This window comes from Falco biarmicus, chromosome 3 (genome assembly GCF_023638135.1).
Source record: "Falco biarmicus isolate bFalBia1 chromosome 3, bFalBia1.pri, whole genome shotgun sequence".
Classification (NCBI taxonomy): Eukaryota; Metazoa; Chordata; class Aves; order Falconiformes; family Falconidae; genus Falco; species Falco biarmicus.
The window spans coordinates 42,581,959-42,602,849 of record NC_079290.1 but is presented as its reverse complement, the minus strand read 5'-3'; the positions used below and the strand labels follow the sequence as shown (position 1 = coordinate 42,602,849).

Sequence of the window (20,891 nt, the reverse complement as noted above, 5' to 3'; positions counted from 1 at the left end):
CAGAAGTGTAAACTAAAGTACTGATATTTTACTGAAATGACTGAGACATGGGCAAAGGTTTCTTTTCCCTGACTTCACTTTGGAGCCAGTCAGGTTGATAGACAGGGGAGTAACTTCTTGAACCAGCATCGCAAGATTTGCTAGAGCTGGTCTAGTCAATGCTTCAGGTCGTTGGCCTTAAAGATGTTAATTCTTGCTGTAATTACAATTTCATATAAATTTTTTAAGTTACTACTTTCTAACTGCTTATGAAATACTTTTCCATTCTTGTATATAGAGTAGTTAAGTGAAGGAGTACTTCCAGAACACTGATTGTGGCCTTAAATAATGCAGTGTCATCACCCTTAGTGATTAGGCTGACTAATTAAATATTTAGAAACTATTAGAAAACAATAAGGAGATGTAATGTGACTGTGTTAGAATAATGTAGTGTTTATATCAAGTGATAGTGGTCTAAATGACTACAAAAGGTCCAGTGGTAGAAAAATCAGGTCCCTTAACTCAAAGGCAATAATAAAAAGTGTCATAGCACTTCATCAATGCAAATGGTTTTAAATGATGTAAGCATAAACTTCTCTGTATGTTCAGTGGGGTCTTATGCTTCTCTCCATATGCTTCCTTCTCTCTATGGTGTGTATTTGTTGCTGCTTGGCATTAGGCAATGAAGTAATCCTGCCCTGCTTTCCTATACTGTGCAAATCTTTGTGTTAATTATTATGACGAGAAAGTATGCAAACTTGTGCTGCAAAAGTTACTGGGTTTGAATGCACTTATTTTAATGCACAGCTGCAAAAAACCTCACTTGAATTATTTGAATTTGTATTATTGATTAAACCTGACATAAAGGAAGCTTAAAAGTATGACCAAAGTGACTGCGGGGTTTTAGTAGAGTAATTGAACACTGTAGCAGAAGAGTTAAAGGCTTAATTCATCCTGCTGGGGACCTGTAGAAAAAAATTTCTCAGGAACTAGTCATTTATAATCTGTGACATCTTAAAAACTTCAGGTTTTGCACTCCAAAATTTCTGTATGTTGTCATTTTTTTCAAAACTCCTCGGTCCAGCTTATAAATCATATATTCTATCTGTGATCGTGAATAGTGTAATAATGAACTGTAGCAGAAGTGACGTACAGACATGAGTCTCATGATAGATTAATACTGTATGTGTTGTTTGTCCACACTTCTTTGAGTATCTCTAAAATGTGAGCCTTTCCTTATTTAGGTGCCTTAATATGGATTTTGGGTGCCTTTCTTAGAAAGCCATTTTGGGGTGTTTTTTCAAACCAATCTTCAGAGTTGGACCCAACCAGCATCTCCCAAGTTCCCCAACACAAATTTCAATGCTTGAAATGTAAATCTGACTCCAAAAAAAGGGCTATATACTACCCTCATCTCTGCAACATGCCTTTTTTTCCTCAGTTTTCTATCACCATCACTTGCTGGCTCTATTTCCATCATAGCAAGACTTCAGTCTTTGCTGGGCAGTATAGCTTATTCTGTTTCCTGTTTATATATGCAGAATGTACAAGAGGATAGCACTCAGTTTTCTTGCATGCTTTTTCAACGTGTTAGTATTGCTTATACTGCCAGACCAAAGTTTTGCTACAAGTAATGAATTAATATATCAGCTTTGCAACGTGTGCTGTTCAAGAAAATACAGCAGACAATGTATTTCGGAGGAGCTATAATGGTTACATTAGTAGTAAATTAGTAGTAAACCCATTATCAGACAATGTCATGAGAAGCCAAATAAAAGTAGTTATTATGTGTATAACTTCTGCAGGAGATAGATTTAAAAAAAATGTTTGCTTCCCAAGTTTCATTAATTGTTGTTATGCAGCATTGCCTGTAATGTTAAAAGGCAACTGGTTATCACGCTTTTCAGCTTTAATTGTAAGGGATTATAAGTAAGGGGTTAAGAGGTTATCCTAAACATCATATTTCATAACGTACTGCTCTTGTTTCTATTGTCTTAGATTCTTGAAGCACTGGCAAAAAGTGATGAACATTTTGTGCAGAATTGCAACAGCCTCAATTCCTTAAACGAAGTGATCCCCACTGAGCTTCAAAGTAAATTCAGCGTCATTTGCAGTGAGAAAATTGAGCATATCTACCGAAGAATCTCTAGTTATAAAAAGGTATGACCGACATGTCCTAACCTTGTTGATATTGGTCTTTTAAGGGAAAAACAGGGGAATGTGGTACAGTTTGGACGTTTAGAGTTCAAACATACTGAATGTTTGAATATTAAAAATGTCTATTGCAATGGCAAAAATATAGCTGAGAGTTTAGCTATTTTGAGGTGTGACTGCTTAAACTGAGTAATTGCATAAACTGTGTTCAAACTGTGCTCTTTATGATCTTTATGATCCCTTTTTTTAGTCACTGGGTAGATTGTATCCTTTCTTGTTTACTGTGTTCAGTTTTAGATACAATCAACTGCATATTTCCCACAAAAGGCCCAGCATTCTTGTAAATGTCTTAAACCAATACTCTAGTGAATTTGCAGATGTTAACTAAAAATGAAGCAATAACAGCAAACTTTTTTTTTCCTTCTAATGCATCTTAATTTTAAATAACAAATTGTTGCCCTTTTATTCATCTTCTATGCCCTTCAAATTGGTACGACATTTTCTAGCATTACTGTTAACAGTAATAGCTCTGTAAATTGTTAGATTAACTTGGGTTAATAAAACATGATAGCATGGAAAAAAGAAGGTGCTGACTTTCATACACTTGAAATCTAAATTAATGAGATGTGAATTAATAAATAACCCAGAGTATGACCTCGAGTTGCTGTCGGTGTATTTCTCTATAGTTGTATATCTGAGCAGGGCATAAATGAATCAACCATTTGCCAATTTGTTAATGGAAACTTAATTTCTCACCCTGGCTTCTGGTTCCTCTCCCAAACAACCTAAGCCTTGGGAGTTTGGAGCTAGTTTGAAATAGGCCCAGAATGGCTACATAGAACTGGCTCTGCCCTGTCTTATCTCAGTTGGGGATCTCAGCTGGAACATTTACAAACTGGTCTGTCCTGAGAGTTAATATGCAAAAAATTGTAAAGAAAAACGGAAAAAGAAAAGGAAAAAGAGGTTCAGTGTAGAATTCACACCATTCTACAAGTTGCATGGAAAAGAGCAGATACTGTTTTCTTGGTTTTCAAAGGAAAAGGAGGGAAAACTATAAGGAAAACATCAGTAGGATGAAGGCAAAAAAGCAGCTTTCCAAAGACTTTTCAGGGTGCTCTTGGACAGGAAATGGAATAAACTGAGGAGTCACTGAAGGGGACATCAAAAACATATTAATACTGCATTACCAAACATCCATTCTCTCTTGTTTGCCTGAATTATAAACCTCTGTGGTTTCAATTTGATTACAAATCAATATATTTTTTAAAAAAATAATAAACTAGTTAGTCTTAACATTAATAATAATGTATTTAGAGTTTGAGTAACATGTAGGTGGTTTATACCTTTTCTGTAGCAAAAATATTGAGCACGATATATAATCTCTTTACTGGAGGCCAAGGCAATAAATGAAATTTTGTTGTGTTATGCTGGATATGAAATGGACAGCCTCAGGGAAGTTTTTGTAGAGCTTATACTGTTTAGAAGCAGATATTGCTGATATAAACTGCACTTTCAAGCTCATCTTCTCAAAAATCAGTAGTTTCACAGTTACAGCTCTTAATGACAATTAGTAAACACAAGTGAATTTCAGGAATAGGTATGTCATTTTCTTGGCAAAGTAAAGGTAACCATAGTTACAGGAGAGTTCTGGAGTGCCTGAGCCCAGCTTGGCTGCTGGTTTCACTGTGAAAGTTCAAATTCTATAAATAGAAACTCTGCAGATTTCTGCAGTTCCTACTATTATTATTATCAGAACATTTTGCTCATAATAGATCTCAAGTCCAGGGCCATGAGTCCCAGATGTTTCTCAACACATATATGAAAAGAATTTTGGGCCTGACTTATGACCTGATTAAATTGTAGCCAGGCATTCGGTCTCTCTGGAGCAGGATGTGTGGGAGATTGAGATGTGAAATATGTACTGCTTGCAGGAACATTTTCATCATTGAATGTCCTTAGTGCCCTTCTTAACTATTTGTACATTCTTCAGCCTTCAAGTAATTCCATAATTGGATTTCTTGTAATCTTCCAGATCTTGTTCTGATATAAAGATTTAAATGTAATTAATCAGTCAAATGTTCATCTGGCTGGAGTAATATGACACCAAAACAAACAAAAATTTACATCCCAGCACAAAAACCTTTTATTACTCAGAAGGGACATACCTTTGTTCAACTGAAGTGTTAGTCAAAACTTGACTGATTGAATTTGTACTGACATTTATTAGGGAAGGAACTTTGCAAGTTAACTTTGAAACTATTCTTATGCATGATCTATGCTCCATAGCTGAGGTAGGTCTGTGCAGTATTTTGACTGGAGAGACAGGGTGATTAAAATAATGGGGCCTTTGAACTGATTATGTCTTTTCCAGAAAAAATCCTCCCCTAACCACAAACTGCACTGGAAAGGGGAAAAGGACATGTTTAGACAAAAATCCTACTTGTGACTGACAAGTCTCTTTTCTGATGGGAGAGCTCAATCTCATGACTTTTAGGATTCTGAAGTGGGTGTATTTTCTGAATGTCCAAACTTAGTATGGTTTAGTCTTAGCCATTTTGGGTTGACATATCTCATCTTAAAAACCAAAAACCTCCAAGCCTGTTCAAGAGTGTGTACAAAATTTCAGGTGTTATAGTGAAAAAGATACGAAAGCACTGCATTAGAATTAGACCATAAAATGGGGGTGTGTGTGTAGGGTGGGGGGTGGGAATTTTCATAATTGCTGAACTGATACATAGGTGAGAGAAGAGGTGGTGGACTAGCAAAGTCTGTAAATGGTGTTTGCGGTTTTTATGATCCAGTGTTTATCAGCTTCACAGAATCATTCAAAATCACAGAATAGGTGAGGTTGGAAGGGACCTCTGGAGGTATTGTCCAACCCCCCTGTTCAAGTGGGACCACCTAGAGATGGTTGCCCAGTACCGTGTCCAGATGGCTTTTGAGTATCTCCAAGGAGAGAGGTCTGACAACTGCTCTGGCCAAGCTGTGCAAGTGCTTAGTCACCCTCACAGTGAAAAATTGTTTCCTGATGTTCAGAGGAAACAGCTGTGTTTTGATTTGTACCCATTGCCTCTGGTCCTGTCACTGGGCACCATTGAAAAGAGCCTGGATCCATCATCTTTGCATCCTCCCTTCAGGTTTTTGAACACATTGATGAGATCCCCCTGAGCCTTCTTTTCTCCGGCAGAACAGTTCCAGCTCTATCAGCCTTTTCTTATGGGAGATGCTCCATTCCCTTAATCATCTTGTGGCCCTTTGCTGGAGACTCTCAAGTATGTCCATGCCTGTCTACTTCTGGGAAGCCCAGAATGGGACATTGTACACCAGGTGTGGCCTCACCAGTGCTGAGTAGAGGAGCAGTATCACCTTTCTCCACCTGCTGGCAGCACCTCTCCTAATGCAGCCCAGGGAACCATTAGCATGGACTTCATCCTTCCTGAATATGAAATTCGTAATTCATGGCTTCCGATTCTGTCTTTATTACAGCTTCAGGCAAAAAAATCAGATTTTTTTGCAAGACATTGACTTGAAAACATCTATGTCAGCAGGTGTTTATAAATGTCATGTGTAGTACAGCACTGGATCATAGAGCATTTCCAATCTTTCTTCCCAGGGGGACACAATATTTTATTACATTGCAAGGGAAATAAATTCTGTCTCCTTTTTACAAGGCTGTTTACATTTGTAAATATAATTTACTTCAACCCCCCTCAAAAATAGAAAATGAAAAATATTTTTCTTTCTCTTGTAAAGATGGAAATCATGAAGTCAAGCCATCTGAAGTCAAGGATGCCTGGAATACACTAAACTTTTGTTTTCTCTTCAGGTACACAAGTTTTGTCAACCAAGTACTGATGCATCCTAAGCTGTTAATAAAAATTTTGTTTTCTTTCTCACTTCCAGTTTTCAAGAGTATTAAAAAACAGAGCTTGGCCTACCTTCAAACAAGCTAAGTCAAAGATTTCACCACTTCACAGCAGTGATTTCTGTCCAACCAATTGCCACATCAATGTGATGGAAGTGTCTTACCCTAAAACCTTAACTTCCCTTGGTAGTGCCTTTGGTGTACAATTAGACAGCAGAAAACATTTTTCCCATGAAAAGGAAAACAAAGGCACTGATCAAGGTAAGTCAGTTGAGCTTGAAAGAGCTACTGCTGGTGCTTCAGATAATACAGCCTTAAGAGGTAACTGGTTTAGGTTTATGTCCCAAATATTAAAACTAAAGACATGGCTTTATGAAATTCCTCTAGTATAATACTTTAGGTTTATTTTTAAAGCATAATAAAAAGTAGTCATAAATCCACAATAATTTTCCCTCAAGTAACTTGACTTTGATATGCAAAATGAAATGCAAAATTAAATATATGAAGTTTTAAGCAAGACAGTATTTCAATGTTTGTTAGGTTTTCTACTAATTTCAAAAAGTATGTTGAAAAAAAGTTAATGTTGTAACCTCTTTGGATTATTCCCAGGTAAACTGAATCCCATGATTTATGTCCAACATACCATTACTACTATGGCTGCTCCTTCAGGACAGTCTCTTGGCCAGCAAGAGGGCCATGGTCTGAGGTACCTCTTAAAAGAAGAAGATTTAGAAACACAAGATGTCTATCAAAAGTTGCTGTTCAAATTACAAGCTGCACTGAAAGAGGTGGAAACATGTGTCTGTCAAATAGACGAGTAAGTAAATGTTACCATCTGGACCTGCCTTTAATTTTTTCATTGAAGATACTGGTAAACCTGGGTGTCCTTTTTGCGTAGTGTGAGACCAATGTTGACTTCAGCTATAATTGAAGGTAAAGAATTTACGTGTAGGTAATATTATATTTTGTTGCTTTTCCCAGTGTCCCTGATTTTTTCCCACTTTAGTTTGTAGCTTTTGTCTAAAACGTGGAAATGCTAATTGTTTTAAAATGAGAGAAATATGAGACCCACACGACATCTGTAATTTCACTAGGAATGGGAACAAAGGGCAGAGGTACAGAAACAGCTTTTTTTGAACTCTTCAGGTACTGAAGAGAATAGTCCCGAAGATAAACTTTTAGGTAAAGCATTTTTCACCCATAGGAAGATTATTAGTTTGTTAGACATTTTTCAGAAACAAATTGGCCATAACGAAGAACTATGGATCTAGGGAGGGCCACTTTTGAATGATGAGGATACTTGACTTGAATGTAGAGACCCAGAGTCTCACCACAGTTTGTCCTCATTCATGACAAGGATTTAAAACTTGCTTTTCCATTTGTGAGGTAAGACTGCTGGGCTATTTACTGTCTCAGGATGAGGATGAAGAAGGGTGATAGGTCTTTCAGTTTTGGAAAATTCCATATGTAGTGCAAATGTCAGAAGTTACTAATTTTGAAAATACAAATAACACAATTTTGGGGGTTTAAAAGACTATTTTTCATTATCTCCACTTTGATAAAGTGGTATATCATTGCTTCTCCTGGTATTTTGAAGACTGTACAATCATTTATCCTTTCATAGTTACTTCAGAGTGGGAAATTTTTGTACTTTTCTAGTGGTAACATGATGTAATAGTTACACAGTAGTAAGTAATTGTAATGTATTACATACTGCGATAGGAATGAGAGTAAGTGGTCTCAGATTTTTTACGGAAAACATTGTTTTCTGTGCCTTTATGTAGTTCTGCTAATTATCATGCTGAATATGAAGTCAGTTAATTAAATTTAAGATAATTTCAGTGCTTGGGTGCACTTAAAAATAACTGACTGTAAAGCCTGTGTTGTCACTCTTCCTTTAAGGAAGTCAGAAAATTACATGTGAAAGATGAATCAATAATTCGGGAAGTTCCAGTTCCCAGTCTACCACACCTTTCCTATCCATTCTCTTGAGCCCATGATGCAAAAGCACAGGAACTTCAGAACCTTTCTTTCATACACATGTGTAAATAAATACACGCATACACATGTATATGCTGTGTGTACAGATACATACATATGTTAATTTTGAGAGTCACACAGTTGTGACAGTAAACATAAGGGTTTACTTTCTTTTCTGTCATAAATTTCCTGTACACTGACCTTGTAGCAGATTCTGTATAAGGTGCACAGATTTATATAGCAAATTTTACCTTTTGCTATTTGTAAGACTGAGACTTTTCATACTTTATTCCTCACAGACTTTGAGTGGACTGCCAGTGCATTATTGCTGTGGAGGAAAGCAGTTCTATACAGGAAACAGGATAGCCGAGGGACCTACATAATGTTGCTGAACAGGGAAGAGGGAAGCTGGGACTGTCTGGGTGTGAGCAGTTCAGCAGTATGTGGTGTATCACAATAGAACATAGTTACAACTACTAATTAATTATTGAGAGAAAAGTTAGAATTACTAAGAAACAAAAGATAGAGTAGTAAGATAAGATAATCAAACAACCGTGTGTTAATTACAAATATTTGTACTTCGGCAGCTAGAGGAAATGCTTGAACATACCTATCCTTGAACTTTATGAAGACTGTAGAACTTCTGTTTTCTGTTACAACATAGCAACAATAAAATTGATGTCTTTACTGAATTGCTTATAATTATAAGCAATCCTCATTATTACGATTTTCTCAGGACAGAAAATATGAACATGTCATCACAATTCTAAATTTATAAGATATTGAATAATAGAATAACGGACCTTTGGTACCCTTTATAACAGTACTGTTGAAAAACTTTTGCTCTCCATGTTACTAGGTGTTTCTGCTCTGTGTTGAGGTCAGTAATGGTCTCTCTCTCAACTCCCAGAATCATGGGGCAGTGTTACCTGCCCAGCCTCTCCTGTCTGTTAGTGAATGAAAATGAACTGAAAAAAAGTGCTTCACCTGAAGAGCAGGTCTGTGAGAGCTTGTGGATTATGGGAAGGGAATGTCTAAGAGAAGGTTGTGTACTCCTACATTAACTTCATAATAACTTTTGTCATGGCTCATTGATGAGATTGCATTGTATAAGAAATGCAGTCCTGATGGAGAGGGAAAGAGAGATACACACACAAAAAGGTATATATCCCCTTTTCGTAGCCTCTTAAAGTTCCACTGATGACTCATTCAAATAGTTTAATAGTACGCCAGTACTTCTTTAGTACCATTGCTAGATGCCCACCATTGATGCTAGTTATTGTATAGAAATAAGTCCTCCCAGTTGTGTTCCATGTGGTGCCTCTTTCACATGCAGTCTGTCTATCCCACCTATGTTTTGGAAACATGTCTGTTGGGAGTATACAAGAGACTTGAACACTTTCTGAGCCTCTGTGGGGTGCAGAAAAGACAAAGCAGCTCAGAGGTTGCGGGTTTTTTTGTTACTGCCTGTGGCTATCAATTTTTAATGTTTTGACTCACCCTAGCAGGTTTTATTTGTTTCTAACATATTTTTAGGAATCTGTTGATTTGGGTTGCATATAGGATTAATTCCACATGTGTGAATTTTTTTGGTCAAGATTTAAATTTCTCTGTTTCATGGAAATTTTCTGCATAGTTACAGAGAATTTCTAGCAGTTAGTTACTACTTGCTCACATATTTCTCCTATGAGACACAGACACCTAAGATAATACTGTTTTGGGTAGACCCATCTCCAAGGAAAATGTGCATTTGCTGCATTTAAGAAGAAAAAGACCACTTAAAAAAAAAAGTCTCTTTAAGCATGATCATTGGTGGGTTTTTTTGCATCCGTGTTTAGGTTTGTGTGTTTTAGACTCCCTGAACTGGGTTTCAAAGAGCACTTCAGTGACCTCAGGAACTACTAGCTCCAGAACTCTGTTATCCAGAGTTCCAGCTTTCATTCATGGTAGTTCAGCAGAAAATTTTTCCTTAGAAAAAGAGCCTGCCTGCTGAGCAGAAGTGAAAAGCTCCCTTAGGAAAAGCTCCAGCTACCTTAATCAGTCTTTTACTGAGATCTTGGCAGCAGTGACTAAACAGGCACACAAAAGAAGAGGATATAATAGTCTGTGTCTTGACAGATAATTACTCAGGGGAAGATATTTTCAGGAGGTGAAATTGCAGTTCATTATGATTGTTTCTTACTCTTGATTATTTTCTTGCAACAACAAAATCCACAAGAAGTTACCAGAATAGATCTGCCCAAAGGCTGCTTTTGGTTTTTCTAGAAGTGGATGGTAACAGGAACACAGGGAAAAACGAAAGTATAGATTAATCCTTGTCCTTATCTCATCTCATCTTCCAGCAGGCAGTGCTACAAGGTCTTTCTGGAATGGACCTTTTGTTTTAAGAGCACTGTTAGAATGATCTGCTATTAATTTGTTTAATTCCTTTTTGAACTTCTGTTGTATTTTTGTACTCAGAAAGTGAGTTTTACAATTATGAAGAACTGATTCTCTAAGGTCTGCATTTCTTGGGATATATTCAAGAACATGTATGCCCTAGTGGGTAGAGCAAAACTGAACAGTGCTGTGAAATACAGTGACTTAAGTGATAGGGAAGAACTGAGTTGTGATTTCACGCTGGTATGAAGTGTTAAGGCATCATGTTAAGCCCAAAAGTTGTCTGTCTAGTGGATGAGTGAGTTTAAAGTCCAGTAAAATTATACCTTTTGTATATCGTAGTTACAATTCAGATCCTTTTTCTTTATGTAGGATAAATATCTATCTTTTGTTAGCTCTTAGCCAGAGAAAGCTATGCAGAAATGATGAAAGGATTTGCTAAAAAGCTTTACTTACCATCCTTGTCTCCCTCAAGTTAATGCCAAACCCTATGTTAGCATCTGTTGGGTCTGATTTCAATGAGACCAGGCTTGATATACCATCTGAGGTATGTATTCATTGCTATACAGTCAACAGACAGTATTATAGGGATAATCTACCTACCGTATTTCCAAAGTATATGGTTTCTGTATATGTATTTCCAAAGTATATGGTTTTATTTATATATAAAAAACTTTTTCCATTCCTGAGAGTCCAGAAATTATTTGTGTATACTTAAAAACTTTATGGTTGAACATGGTGTTGAACACTTTATCTGTGTTTTGTATGCAAAAAGTCACTGCTCTCAGTCCAGAAACTTCAAGAACACCTTCGGTTGTTTTCTGGTAGAGTATTTTTGTCAAAAGAGTAGAGAAATTTGGTAGCTCAGTAGTGATGTAACTGTAGCTGAAAAAGCTAAGTATGAGTTGCTTCAGCTGGCAGACCCCCATAAAATTAAGCTGAAGTGTTAAAACCCTTAAAATCAGAATTCCCCTCCTTGTGTTGCTAATGCTAATATGTGTGGTGAGAAATAAAAGGAAGGAATTCTGAATGCTAGCCTTTAATAAAAATTAGGGCAGCGATTTTGTTCACAAGATACGTATCTCCTGTAGCTTCGCTTCAGAAGTAAGAATTATGTGTAACAAAAAGATCTAATGTATGTTTGAATCATGCCATGTATTTGATAGAAAGTTTGCTAGTTGACCATTCTGACAGCTCCTACAAAAAATCCTGCTACTCTGTCTAAGTTTTACAGGAAAAAAAAAGCTTAATTCAGTGTCTTCTGATTTCAGGCCGTTAGAAGGTCATTTTTGCAAGAAAAATGCTGCCTTTCAAATCCAAATACTAGTTTGAAAACATCATTCTAATGGAGTGTTTGAGTAATAGGAATTAAAGAACAATTGGCCATTATAGGTGTTCTGATCTTGAAAGTAAATTAGAACATCTCAATATGAGTTAATCACCCAAGAATATGAATCTTTTACTTCCAGTATTTGTGCATGTTCTAAATGTAGAAGTCTGCGCTGTTCTCTCCTCTTGACTGGATGTTGCTTTTGTGCTCATCACAAAAGCTTGTAGATTAATCATCAGTTTTACTAGTGATCCTGGCTTAGACACTTTGAATGTCAGGGAATACACAGATATGTTAATACAGAGTATTAAAATGCCTTAGTGAAATAGGTTGTGATGCAGGCTGAGATGTCTGGTACAGTAGTAATTGAGAAACTATATATCTGTGAAAAGCATGTATTTTCTTTGGTTTGTTTTCTTGATTTGTGCTGAAAGTACATGGCTCATGTTTAAAATCAGTTATGTTTATATAAAATTTGACCTCAAGTGTTCAAGAATGTTCTGTATCTCTTCCCTAGCCAGAATCATTGCCTTTGTGCAAGATTGAGCATTTAGTAATGCTAATGGGTTTCATGGTTACACTTTTTAACAGCAGAATGTGTTACTTTCTTCTCTTGTTTCAAATAGATATGGCCCAAGTTAAGATTTCCCTTCACATATTACAGAATAATAGTTGGAGGATGTTGATGAGAAATGTTAGCATGTTGTTAGCTCGCTTGTGAAAAACATGAATTTTTCTTCTCTTCCCCCCCCCCCCCCCCCCAGCCTTCTTTCTTCAATAACATATTCTCCCAAATCAGAACGTAAAACACCTGAACCTTTAATACCAGCAGACAGTGATAACGAAAAGGGGGAAAGGAATGGGAAGAAAGTCTGTTTCAGTGTGACAGGTGATGAGCAAGAAGATTCTGGTCATGATACCATCAGCAATAGGGATTCTTACAGGTAACTACTAATAACTTTTTATTTGTCGACTGAATCAAACCTGTGGGTTCATAGGCTGTCAAGTGAGACTATGAGTCGTATCAGAATATAATGATTCCGACATTTCTAGCAGAGTAATAACTAGCATCAAGATGTGTTACAAGATGTGTAAATTAAACTCTTTTATTAGTATAGATATTAGTTATTAGATCTTGGTATCCCTGTCCTTTGTAGGATATCACAGCCAGACATGTGAAGCTTTACTTTAGATTACCTGTTTTATAAAAAAAAAAACAACCCAGAAATATTTTCTTTTATTATGTTCCCCAACAACAAACCAAATATCTGCCTTGGAAAGCAAGATGCCAGAGCCACCACTCTTGCTGATCTAAAGAAAAGAAGTATCTGTTTCTCAACATATATTCTTCACCTTCTTCCACTCTAAAAATTAACATCATCTCATCTCTAGAATTCATAATGCATTATGCTTACTGTGAATGAAAATGCAAAGAATTTTAAAAAGGAGTAATTACAGCAAGCATAGGTCTTATAAAGATGATCTTCTATTGCTTAAAGAGAATTGGTTAACTACATGATAGAAAATCTAAATTAGAATTTTAGCTGCAAGTAAAATAAGGGTTCATTATTTGTTCATTATCATGGTTCATTATTATGCCCAGAAAGTAGAATCTCAGTAGGGTCATAATTTTTTCTACAGAACCCTGTGTTGCTGAGATCTCTTGCATACACTAATATTTGATTATTGCAGCATGGTAGATAGGAACTCTTTGTCAGGGTAGCAATGGAAATATATGTATAAATTTGTACAGAAGTAAATGTAGAGATAATTTGCATAGATTAAGTCCATTTTGTTCTAGCCATGGGGAGCACACAAGCAAAGTGCTGGTCCAGCTGAAGTGCATTTATAATTTCTGCATGTCCATGATGTGTCAAATTGGCTGTGCAGGAGCTGCTCCAGTGGCTTGTGCTTGCTCCAGTTGCAGAGTTCCCCAGTTGGCACAAGATTTATCTGTGGAGAAAGAAGGTGTTACTTAGGACATGGGTACCACTTAATTTGAAACATTTTCTTTATTCTGGTTCCAGTCATTTATAGTCCATTCTGGCTGTTTAAGAATAGTAAAATCTAGGGTTTCATATCCAGAATAATCATAAAATCTGTGAGCTTGGAACAATCATTAGAGTGAGATTGGAATTCTTTGTTTCTTTGCTTAAATAATTACATTAGGCAGTACTTAAAATCTCCAGATCCCATAATGCCACTGGTTATTACTGGAACTAGTGGACTAATTTCAGCCATTAGAATGCTCTCATTTTGTGATGTAGGGTCTCATTCTAAACCTTAAAATACAACACAACACAATAAAATGCAGAATGATATAGCTGATACATCTAATCTATTTCTCATTTTCCTGTGTTTTATTTTCTCATGCTTTACAGAGTCCGGTTTTAAATAACCTTTATATTCCCTTTGGAGACTTTAATAAGTGAATAAAGCTAGTTAGAAAACATTTTGTAATATCCAGCCAGAAGTTCTTAATACTCCTTGGGACTGTTCACCCTCTGTTAGGAACATGTTGTTACTGATGTCTTTTCATCTACTTAATTGATATAATTACAATCATATCCTATTCCTTCATTTTAAAGTTTTCCCCATTCACTTACCTGGTTGGTTACAGGTCCAAAACGTATACCTGAGCCAGGAAATGTAAGTCAGTATGCCAAAACTAGTGAAACATCACTACTGTATTTATAAAAATAAAGAAAATAAGTAAGGAGCACATGGGTATGTGTATAACTGCAGCATTATATGTAAAATATAGATAAGTCCTATCCTGGTGAGTGGATACACCCAATTAATAAAACCAAAATGAGATCATTATATATATGTGTGTGTGTGTATATATATATATCCTTTAGGTAGACTGCTACATTATCTTATCCACTTAGGTTTTTAAGATTCTCTCTGCTGGGTGGTTACTTAAGTATTTCCTGCATTGAAACTAAATGATAATGTGGCTAAATAACTCTGAAGACTTTGAGTTCCAATTTATTTTCATAGGATTTTTAGTACAAAAGGCTATGTTTTACTGTGTTTATGCTTCAGAAGTAGGTATGTTCTCCATCTATTTTCTGTACAGAACAATTTATTTTTGAGATAAAGGAGCAGAAAAAACCCCACATTTAAATCCCCAGATCTTACTAGACCAATGTGGGTCACATTTTGTATACATAAAAGTTTTAACTGAAGTCACAGATCTAAGTGTCTATACATGTTTAATAATACAAACAGTTGGAAGAGATGAGATCATAAATAGTTGTAATTTGAGTTTTGGTGCTACTCAAATGGATCAAATCTCTTCTAAACACATTATGGATTCTAGTTTGCAAGTCGTAAACTAGATTATTTTGTCGTTTGTATTAGCTATGAACTAAGAATACAGAATTTAAATGTGGAGTCACTAAAACATTTGAGGCTACAGTTTCAAAAACTGTCACTTGTGTAAGAAAAATTGGTGGGTTTGCATCAAAAGTGTGTATTATCATTCCACAAGTATTTGTTCACATGCAAGGTGAAGGGAGACAACTGAATCATCTGTTTTCGGAATTAGGTCTTCCAAGTCCTACCTGGATTGCAAATTAAATGATAACCTAAGTTATAGGGATATTTATTGTTGATGAAGAATTGTACAGACCATCTCATCATTAAATTTAAAAGGGGGAAAGGGAAAGAATTTCCATAATGTTGATACAGAGCCTGTGTTAAGGGACATTAATTCTTTTTTTGTTTTGTGATGTTTTTTTTCAAGCGATTGCAACAGCAATAGGAATTCCATTGCCTCATTCACCAGCATTTGTAGCAGTCAGTGCAGTTCTTATTTTCACAGTGATGAAATGGATTCAGGTATGTTTATAAAAGTCAGCTGTGAATCTGTCATCTTTTCCTTTTATTCAGTTTTATTCTTTTCATTTGCCTGGCAGTTTTGTTGTTTCTGTTTTAAAAATTGCATCCTCCTTGGTAAAAGAAGTGTGTCATTTTGCTTCTGCCTAGTTAGTGCTGCGCTGAAGAGTCCTGTGAAAGTAAGCCAACATTCCAGCATCTCTGTGAATAGACAGAATTAGTTAGAGCTCTTAGGGTCACTGCTTTTAACCACTTTCATGCCTTAACCTTGACAGTGTGTTATGTTGCACAGAGTAAGGAGCATTTTAGGTGAGTGTGGAGTGCTCTCCCAGCCTGTGTCAGCACCCGGATGGCAGGATACGGCTGTGTATGTTTGTAGGAAGGAATGTGAGACCACATAGAAGCACATTCTTGTTTATGCTATGACAAATTGAATCTAAATAAATGCAGCTGCTAATAGGAGTGAGATGGGATTTAACTGCATGGAGTACAAGGTCATATACTCAGGGACTAATAAAAAATACTTGCTCTAAGCTGGGAGTTTATAATTTGGGAATGACTTAGCAAAAGAAAGAACTGGGCGTAATTAGTTGAATATGAGCCACCAGGGAGACTTGGCCATCGAAAGGGCAATTTTTGTTGCTAATTGTACCAGGAGAGGTATTTTCAGTCGAGACAGGAAAATATTAATGACGTTACGCAAGATAACAGAGATACCTTGTGAATAACTAGATGACTGCTTTCCAGAAATAATACATACTTACAGAACTGAGCAGATACAGAGGAAAGGATGAAGGACATAATGAACTGTTAATAAAAGAGGAGACCCAGGGTCTCTATCTTCAACTTAAGATATAGATGAGCTGATATATGCTCATGCATCATCAAGCTGAAGTACCAGCTGAGATGCCTAAAAGAATATGTCTGTGCTAGCCAAGTGCAGATACAGTGTTTGAGTTGATAAATACTGCTGCTTAGTGAAACTCCCACTCTCCTGACAACTTAATTTTCTTCTAGTTCCAAAGCTAACCTGGTTAACTCCAGATCAGGGCTCTTTGGCACTGTGCTCCATCTGTTGCAATTAAAACCCTGTAAAGGGTTATAACTACTGGCTGTAAGGACATCTAAATGAGATAAAAAAGAATCAAGGACAGAAAGGTGCTATTTAAGTGTTTCACTGACATGAGAAAAATGAGTCCAGATTGACCATGAATAAATTTGGATTATAAATTATCAAGTGGCTACTTACCTGTCACTGCAACAGCAAGGAGGAAAATCAGTTTTAAGCTCAATATTTCACAGCTTTTCAAAGAGTTCAGGTTGCATCACCCATTGCCTGAGAGAGTTAGTGACTGAGGGCAGTGACCTACAAGAGTCCTCCTTTGTGCTCTCTTAGGAAATGATGTGGTATGTACTACTAAAAGCTTCATATCAAATACAGAATTTGTTGAATTACTAAAATCTCAGAACAATTTAATTATTAAGAATATTAATATTGTGAATTACCTGTAAAGTCACTGTAAAAATTATATTGTGAATGCATTTCAGTGGCTTCATGGTCTGCTATATTATGTTCACATTACTTAACTATTTAGTCTGGTGTTTAGGATGTTCTCCAGCATAGAAGGATTGGATGTTCTGGTCACAGAATAGTTGAGGTTTGAAGGGACCTCTTGATATCATCTAGCCCAATCCCCTGCTCAAGCCGGTTAATCTAGAGCAGGTTGTCCAGGACCATAGCCAGTAGGTTTTGAATGTGGTCCGTTCTGTAAGAGCTATTTCTGTGTTACTGAGTAACTACTAAATGCAAAATATATAGGGACATATAATCCTGAAAGCCTAGCACTGGTCTGTGTGCCAAGTAGTTTAAGCTACAAAGATTTTGGAAAATGTACTGAAACTTCTAAAGTTTTTTATTTTAAAATATTTTTCAGGTGATGAGCTTCCCATAAGTGTTCGAATCTCCCATGATAAACAGGACAAGCTCCATAGCTGTTTGGAACATCTTTTTGGTCAAGTATGAGATTCTTTTTCTTGGCTTTGATACTAATGTCTGTGTTTGAGCTAAGTTATCGTCAGCAAATACTCCCTTTTCTTTTTACTTTTGCTTTCCGCTGTTTACTGGGATGGTATGTATTTACTCATTCTCCTTCAGTTCTCTGTAAATAGTTAAAAACTGTGAATTAAACAGGTCCTTATATTTAGTCTAACATTCCCTAGTTTGTTACTTTAACTAGAGCCATTAGGTAAGAAAGAATCCAAAACTACTTCTCTGTAGTCCATATTTCTTAAAGAAAGAAATTCTAATCGTTACTGTAAAAAACATCTTTCTCACAGAACCTTGATCCCAACAGGTCGATTCCATTGTCAATCTTCTGAAAGGACCAGCTGTGATGAGGGCCTTTGAACAGACAAAATATTTTACACCAGGTCGAGGCCTTCAAGGTAACGTGTAATTCTGTCTGAGAAACAAAAGACAGCTTGAAGCGTACACGGATATGACTACTATTCAAGCTGCGTGCTAAAGAACTGATGTTGCTTAATCTTGGTGTATTCTGCAAGAGCTAATTGTTGGAATTCTCGTAAAGTAGAATTTATTCTTAGTTGAAAACTAGCTTCTTACACTTTAAATTGTAGAATGAACTGATTATAGAATTTCTGAGGTACTTGAAGCAAGATACAGGTTTTGTACATTGCAGGTGTTTTTATTATGTTTTTGTCTGAGCTACTGAAGCAGTTTCTGATCTTTTTTGTTACTAACACTGGATTTTTATTATGTTTTTTAGATATTTGTGAAGTTGATTTATAAATAATTTGCACATGTAGATTTATAGTCTTAGTAATATTTATGCCAAATATATACTTGTATAAGTATTATTGATAATTTAAAAAAAATGCTGTATGTAATTTCAGATACTCTGCTAACAGTCACGTAGTTGCTTAAGTCTAAGTGTATAAATGGGTACTGGTGGTAGCCATAAGATTATGATAAAGAATGAAAAAGACTTCTTTCAGTGAACTGAGATTAAAGAAAAAAGAAAAAAAAGCTCAATGGGAGACTGAATATTGTATTGATATTTATAATAGGACCAATAAAATCATAATCAAACCTGCATATGTCTTTTGGCAATGAAAACTAATTTTAGATGGCCAGAGGGTGGATCTTTGGCTTTTATTAATCACCAAAATCCCACTGAAGTCAACAGAGGATGATTACTCTAGCCCAATTATCTGATTTTTACAAAACGTAAAGTACTTCCCCCTCATTTAATTTGCATGGAAGACCACATAACCTCCTGTTTTTCTTCTTCCTTCTTTGTTTCCTATTTTGGGACCAAAGTAATGGGGATGAACCTAGATCAGTTCTGCTCTCTTACGTTTCTCAGTGTTTTAGATAGAGTACCTAGTAGGCTTGCATAACAAAATGTTGTCCTTTCAGTGGTATTATAAATGTTCAGTTAGACACAAGATATGAACACGACAGGTATTTTATTATTGATCTGCACCATCTTCATGAACCATACAAGGAGCATTTCAGTGGTTTGAAAGATAGACTAGGTTAAGTAATAAGTAATTTTGTTTTAAGTTTAATTTTCCGATTGAATTAATTTTTCCCTTAGAAGTTCCAGGGTCCCACTTACTCCATGGAGACAGGTACCTTCTACTTATGTACCTGGTTCAGAAACAGTCATGTTTGGGAATGCTGATTGCTCTCTCCTTTGACTAAGTAGAGAGCTTAGATAACTCTTTGACCTGTCACCCTAGCTTTAACTTAGAGTTAAATAAGTCAACAGCTTCTTGAGCTGTGAAAACATTTAGGAATTGATAATGTCTTACTGTGGCTTTCTAAGGAGATTTAAGCAGAAAAATGTTATTTTTGTCCTTGCTTAGAGTTTCAGCAGGAAATGGAACCGAAGCTTAACTGTCCAAAGAGGCTACGACTCCACATTAAGCAAGACCCTTGGAACCTCCCCAGTAGTGTCCGGAGTCTTGCCCAGAATATCAGAAAATTTGTTGAAGGTTAGTGAGAACAACATGCCCATAAACACTTTGTTAATGATAGAGAGCCTGGGGAAGGGATGGGGAGATATACAACTGCCTTGTGTTGCTACTAGGCAAGGTTTGCTGAACACAGTGTATTCTATGAGAAATTACTGAATTTCAGGACTTTTTTATGTTCTGTGTATCTCAACTGTCTCATGTTCACCCTATTGGCTTCAGATACTGAAGAGAAAATTGTATCTTCTGACAAGTGAAAACAAATGAAACATAATGTTGCACGCTCTATGTTATTTCAGTTGCTGCTGAAGTCCAGTTGGCTTGACTGATTTGTCACAGAAATTCTTGGGACTCATACACCAGAATGAGGCTTTCCTTGAAATTAAACTCCCATTTTTCTACTGTCTTAAATGGAAGGATGAAGACTCTGTACAACTTTTGTCCTATATTTTGTTCTTACCTGGTATTGATCTGGAATCATTATCCATCTAAATTCATGCTCCCTCATTTGTCATGAAGCCAAACCTGTTCCACTGGTTTTCACTTACTCCATCACAACTGATCCTATCAGTCTTCCTCCTCCACCTCCCTCCCACCACTGTCTACAAGTTACCTAGTACTCTGCTCCTCTTCACCACCAAGTGACTATGTGACCTGAGGTGTTCTGCATTCTCCCCTGACTCCATAAGAAAGTAACTGGGATTTCCTCTCCAGAAAAATCTTGCCTGGAGCTTCTACTTTATTTCCTGTGCTGTTTGATAGAGAAACAGAAATAATGAGCAAAATTATTTTCATAAACCTACTTGCACTAAGAGTCTACATGGGAACAAAAACTTGTCAGCTCTAGGTCTAAATGATTTGTGTGTATGCTTAGCTCCTTTTGTTTTGTTGGCTAATTTCCATGGTGTCCCATAAAAAAACTGCTAAATCTCAGATCACCGGGGAAGAGCTTTCTGATAAGTTTTATTAAGATAAACCTCCAAAAGCCAACGAGCCAAACCAAACAAACTCCTCCTCCTCTGACTTTTGGTATTTCTCATTTCGGATGCAATCATATTTTCAGGCTGTGGGTTAGAAAATTATAAAAACAGCCTCAAAAATACCTCCTGTTTTTTGAGGACATCACAGTGGATTGAATCTTCAGTACTAAAATTGCTTCTTTTAGTTTTAATGTTGGCTATCACTGAGTGAAAAGTTTTGGATTCTTTTTTCTATAGATTTGTCTTCATCCTAAACCAAATTATATTCAAGTATTAATCATGGTTTCTTTCACAGTTCAGTAGGAATCTAAATGTGTGTTTAACACCTTTCATTGCCTCCCTTCTGAAGCTAAGCCTAACAGACCATTTTCGTGTAACTTGT

At 36.3% G+C, this 20,891-nt stretch overlaps 1 protein-coding gene across 2 annotated transcripts in view; it reads left to right on the top strand.

Annotated features, from left to right (window-relative positions):
* Positions 1–20,891, top strand: part of PREX2 (phosphatidylinositol-3,4,5-trisphosphate dependent Rac exchange factor 2) — a 180,819-nt gene that overhangs the window by 100,450 nt on the left and 59,478 nt on the right. For both annotated transcript variants that reach the window (XM_056331919.1, XM_056331917.1), the window contains 8 exons: positions 1,978–2,139; positions 6,037–6,259; positions 6,608–6,815; positions 12,452–12,631; positions 15,439–15,533; positions 17,465–17,547; positions 17,885–17,975; positions 19,422–19,550. In XM_056331919.1, the coding sequence (XP_056187894.1) occupies positions 1,978–2,139; positions 6,037–6,259; positions 6,608–6,815; positions 12,452–12,631; positions 15,439–15,533; positions 17,465–17,547; positions 17,885–17,975; positions 19,422–19,550 (1,171 nt within the window). The remainder of the gene's footprint in view (positions 1–1,977; positions 2,140–6,036; positions 6,260–6,607; positions 6,816–12,451; positions 12,632–15,438; positions 15,534–17,464; positions 17,548–17,884; positions 17,976–19,421; positions 19,551–20,891) is intronic.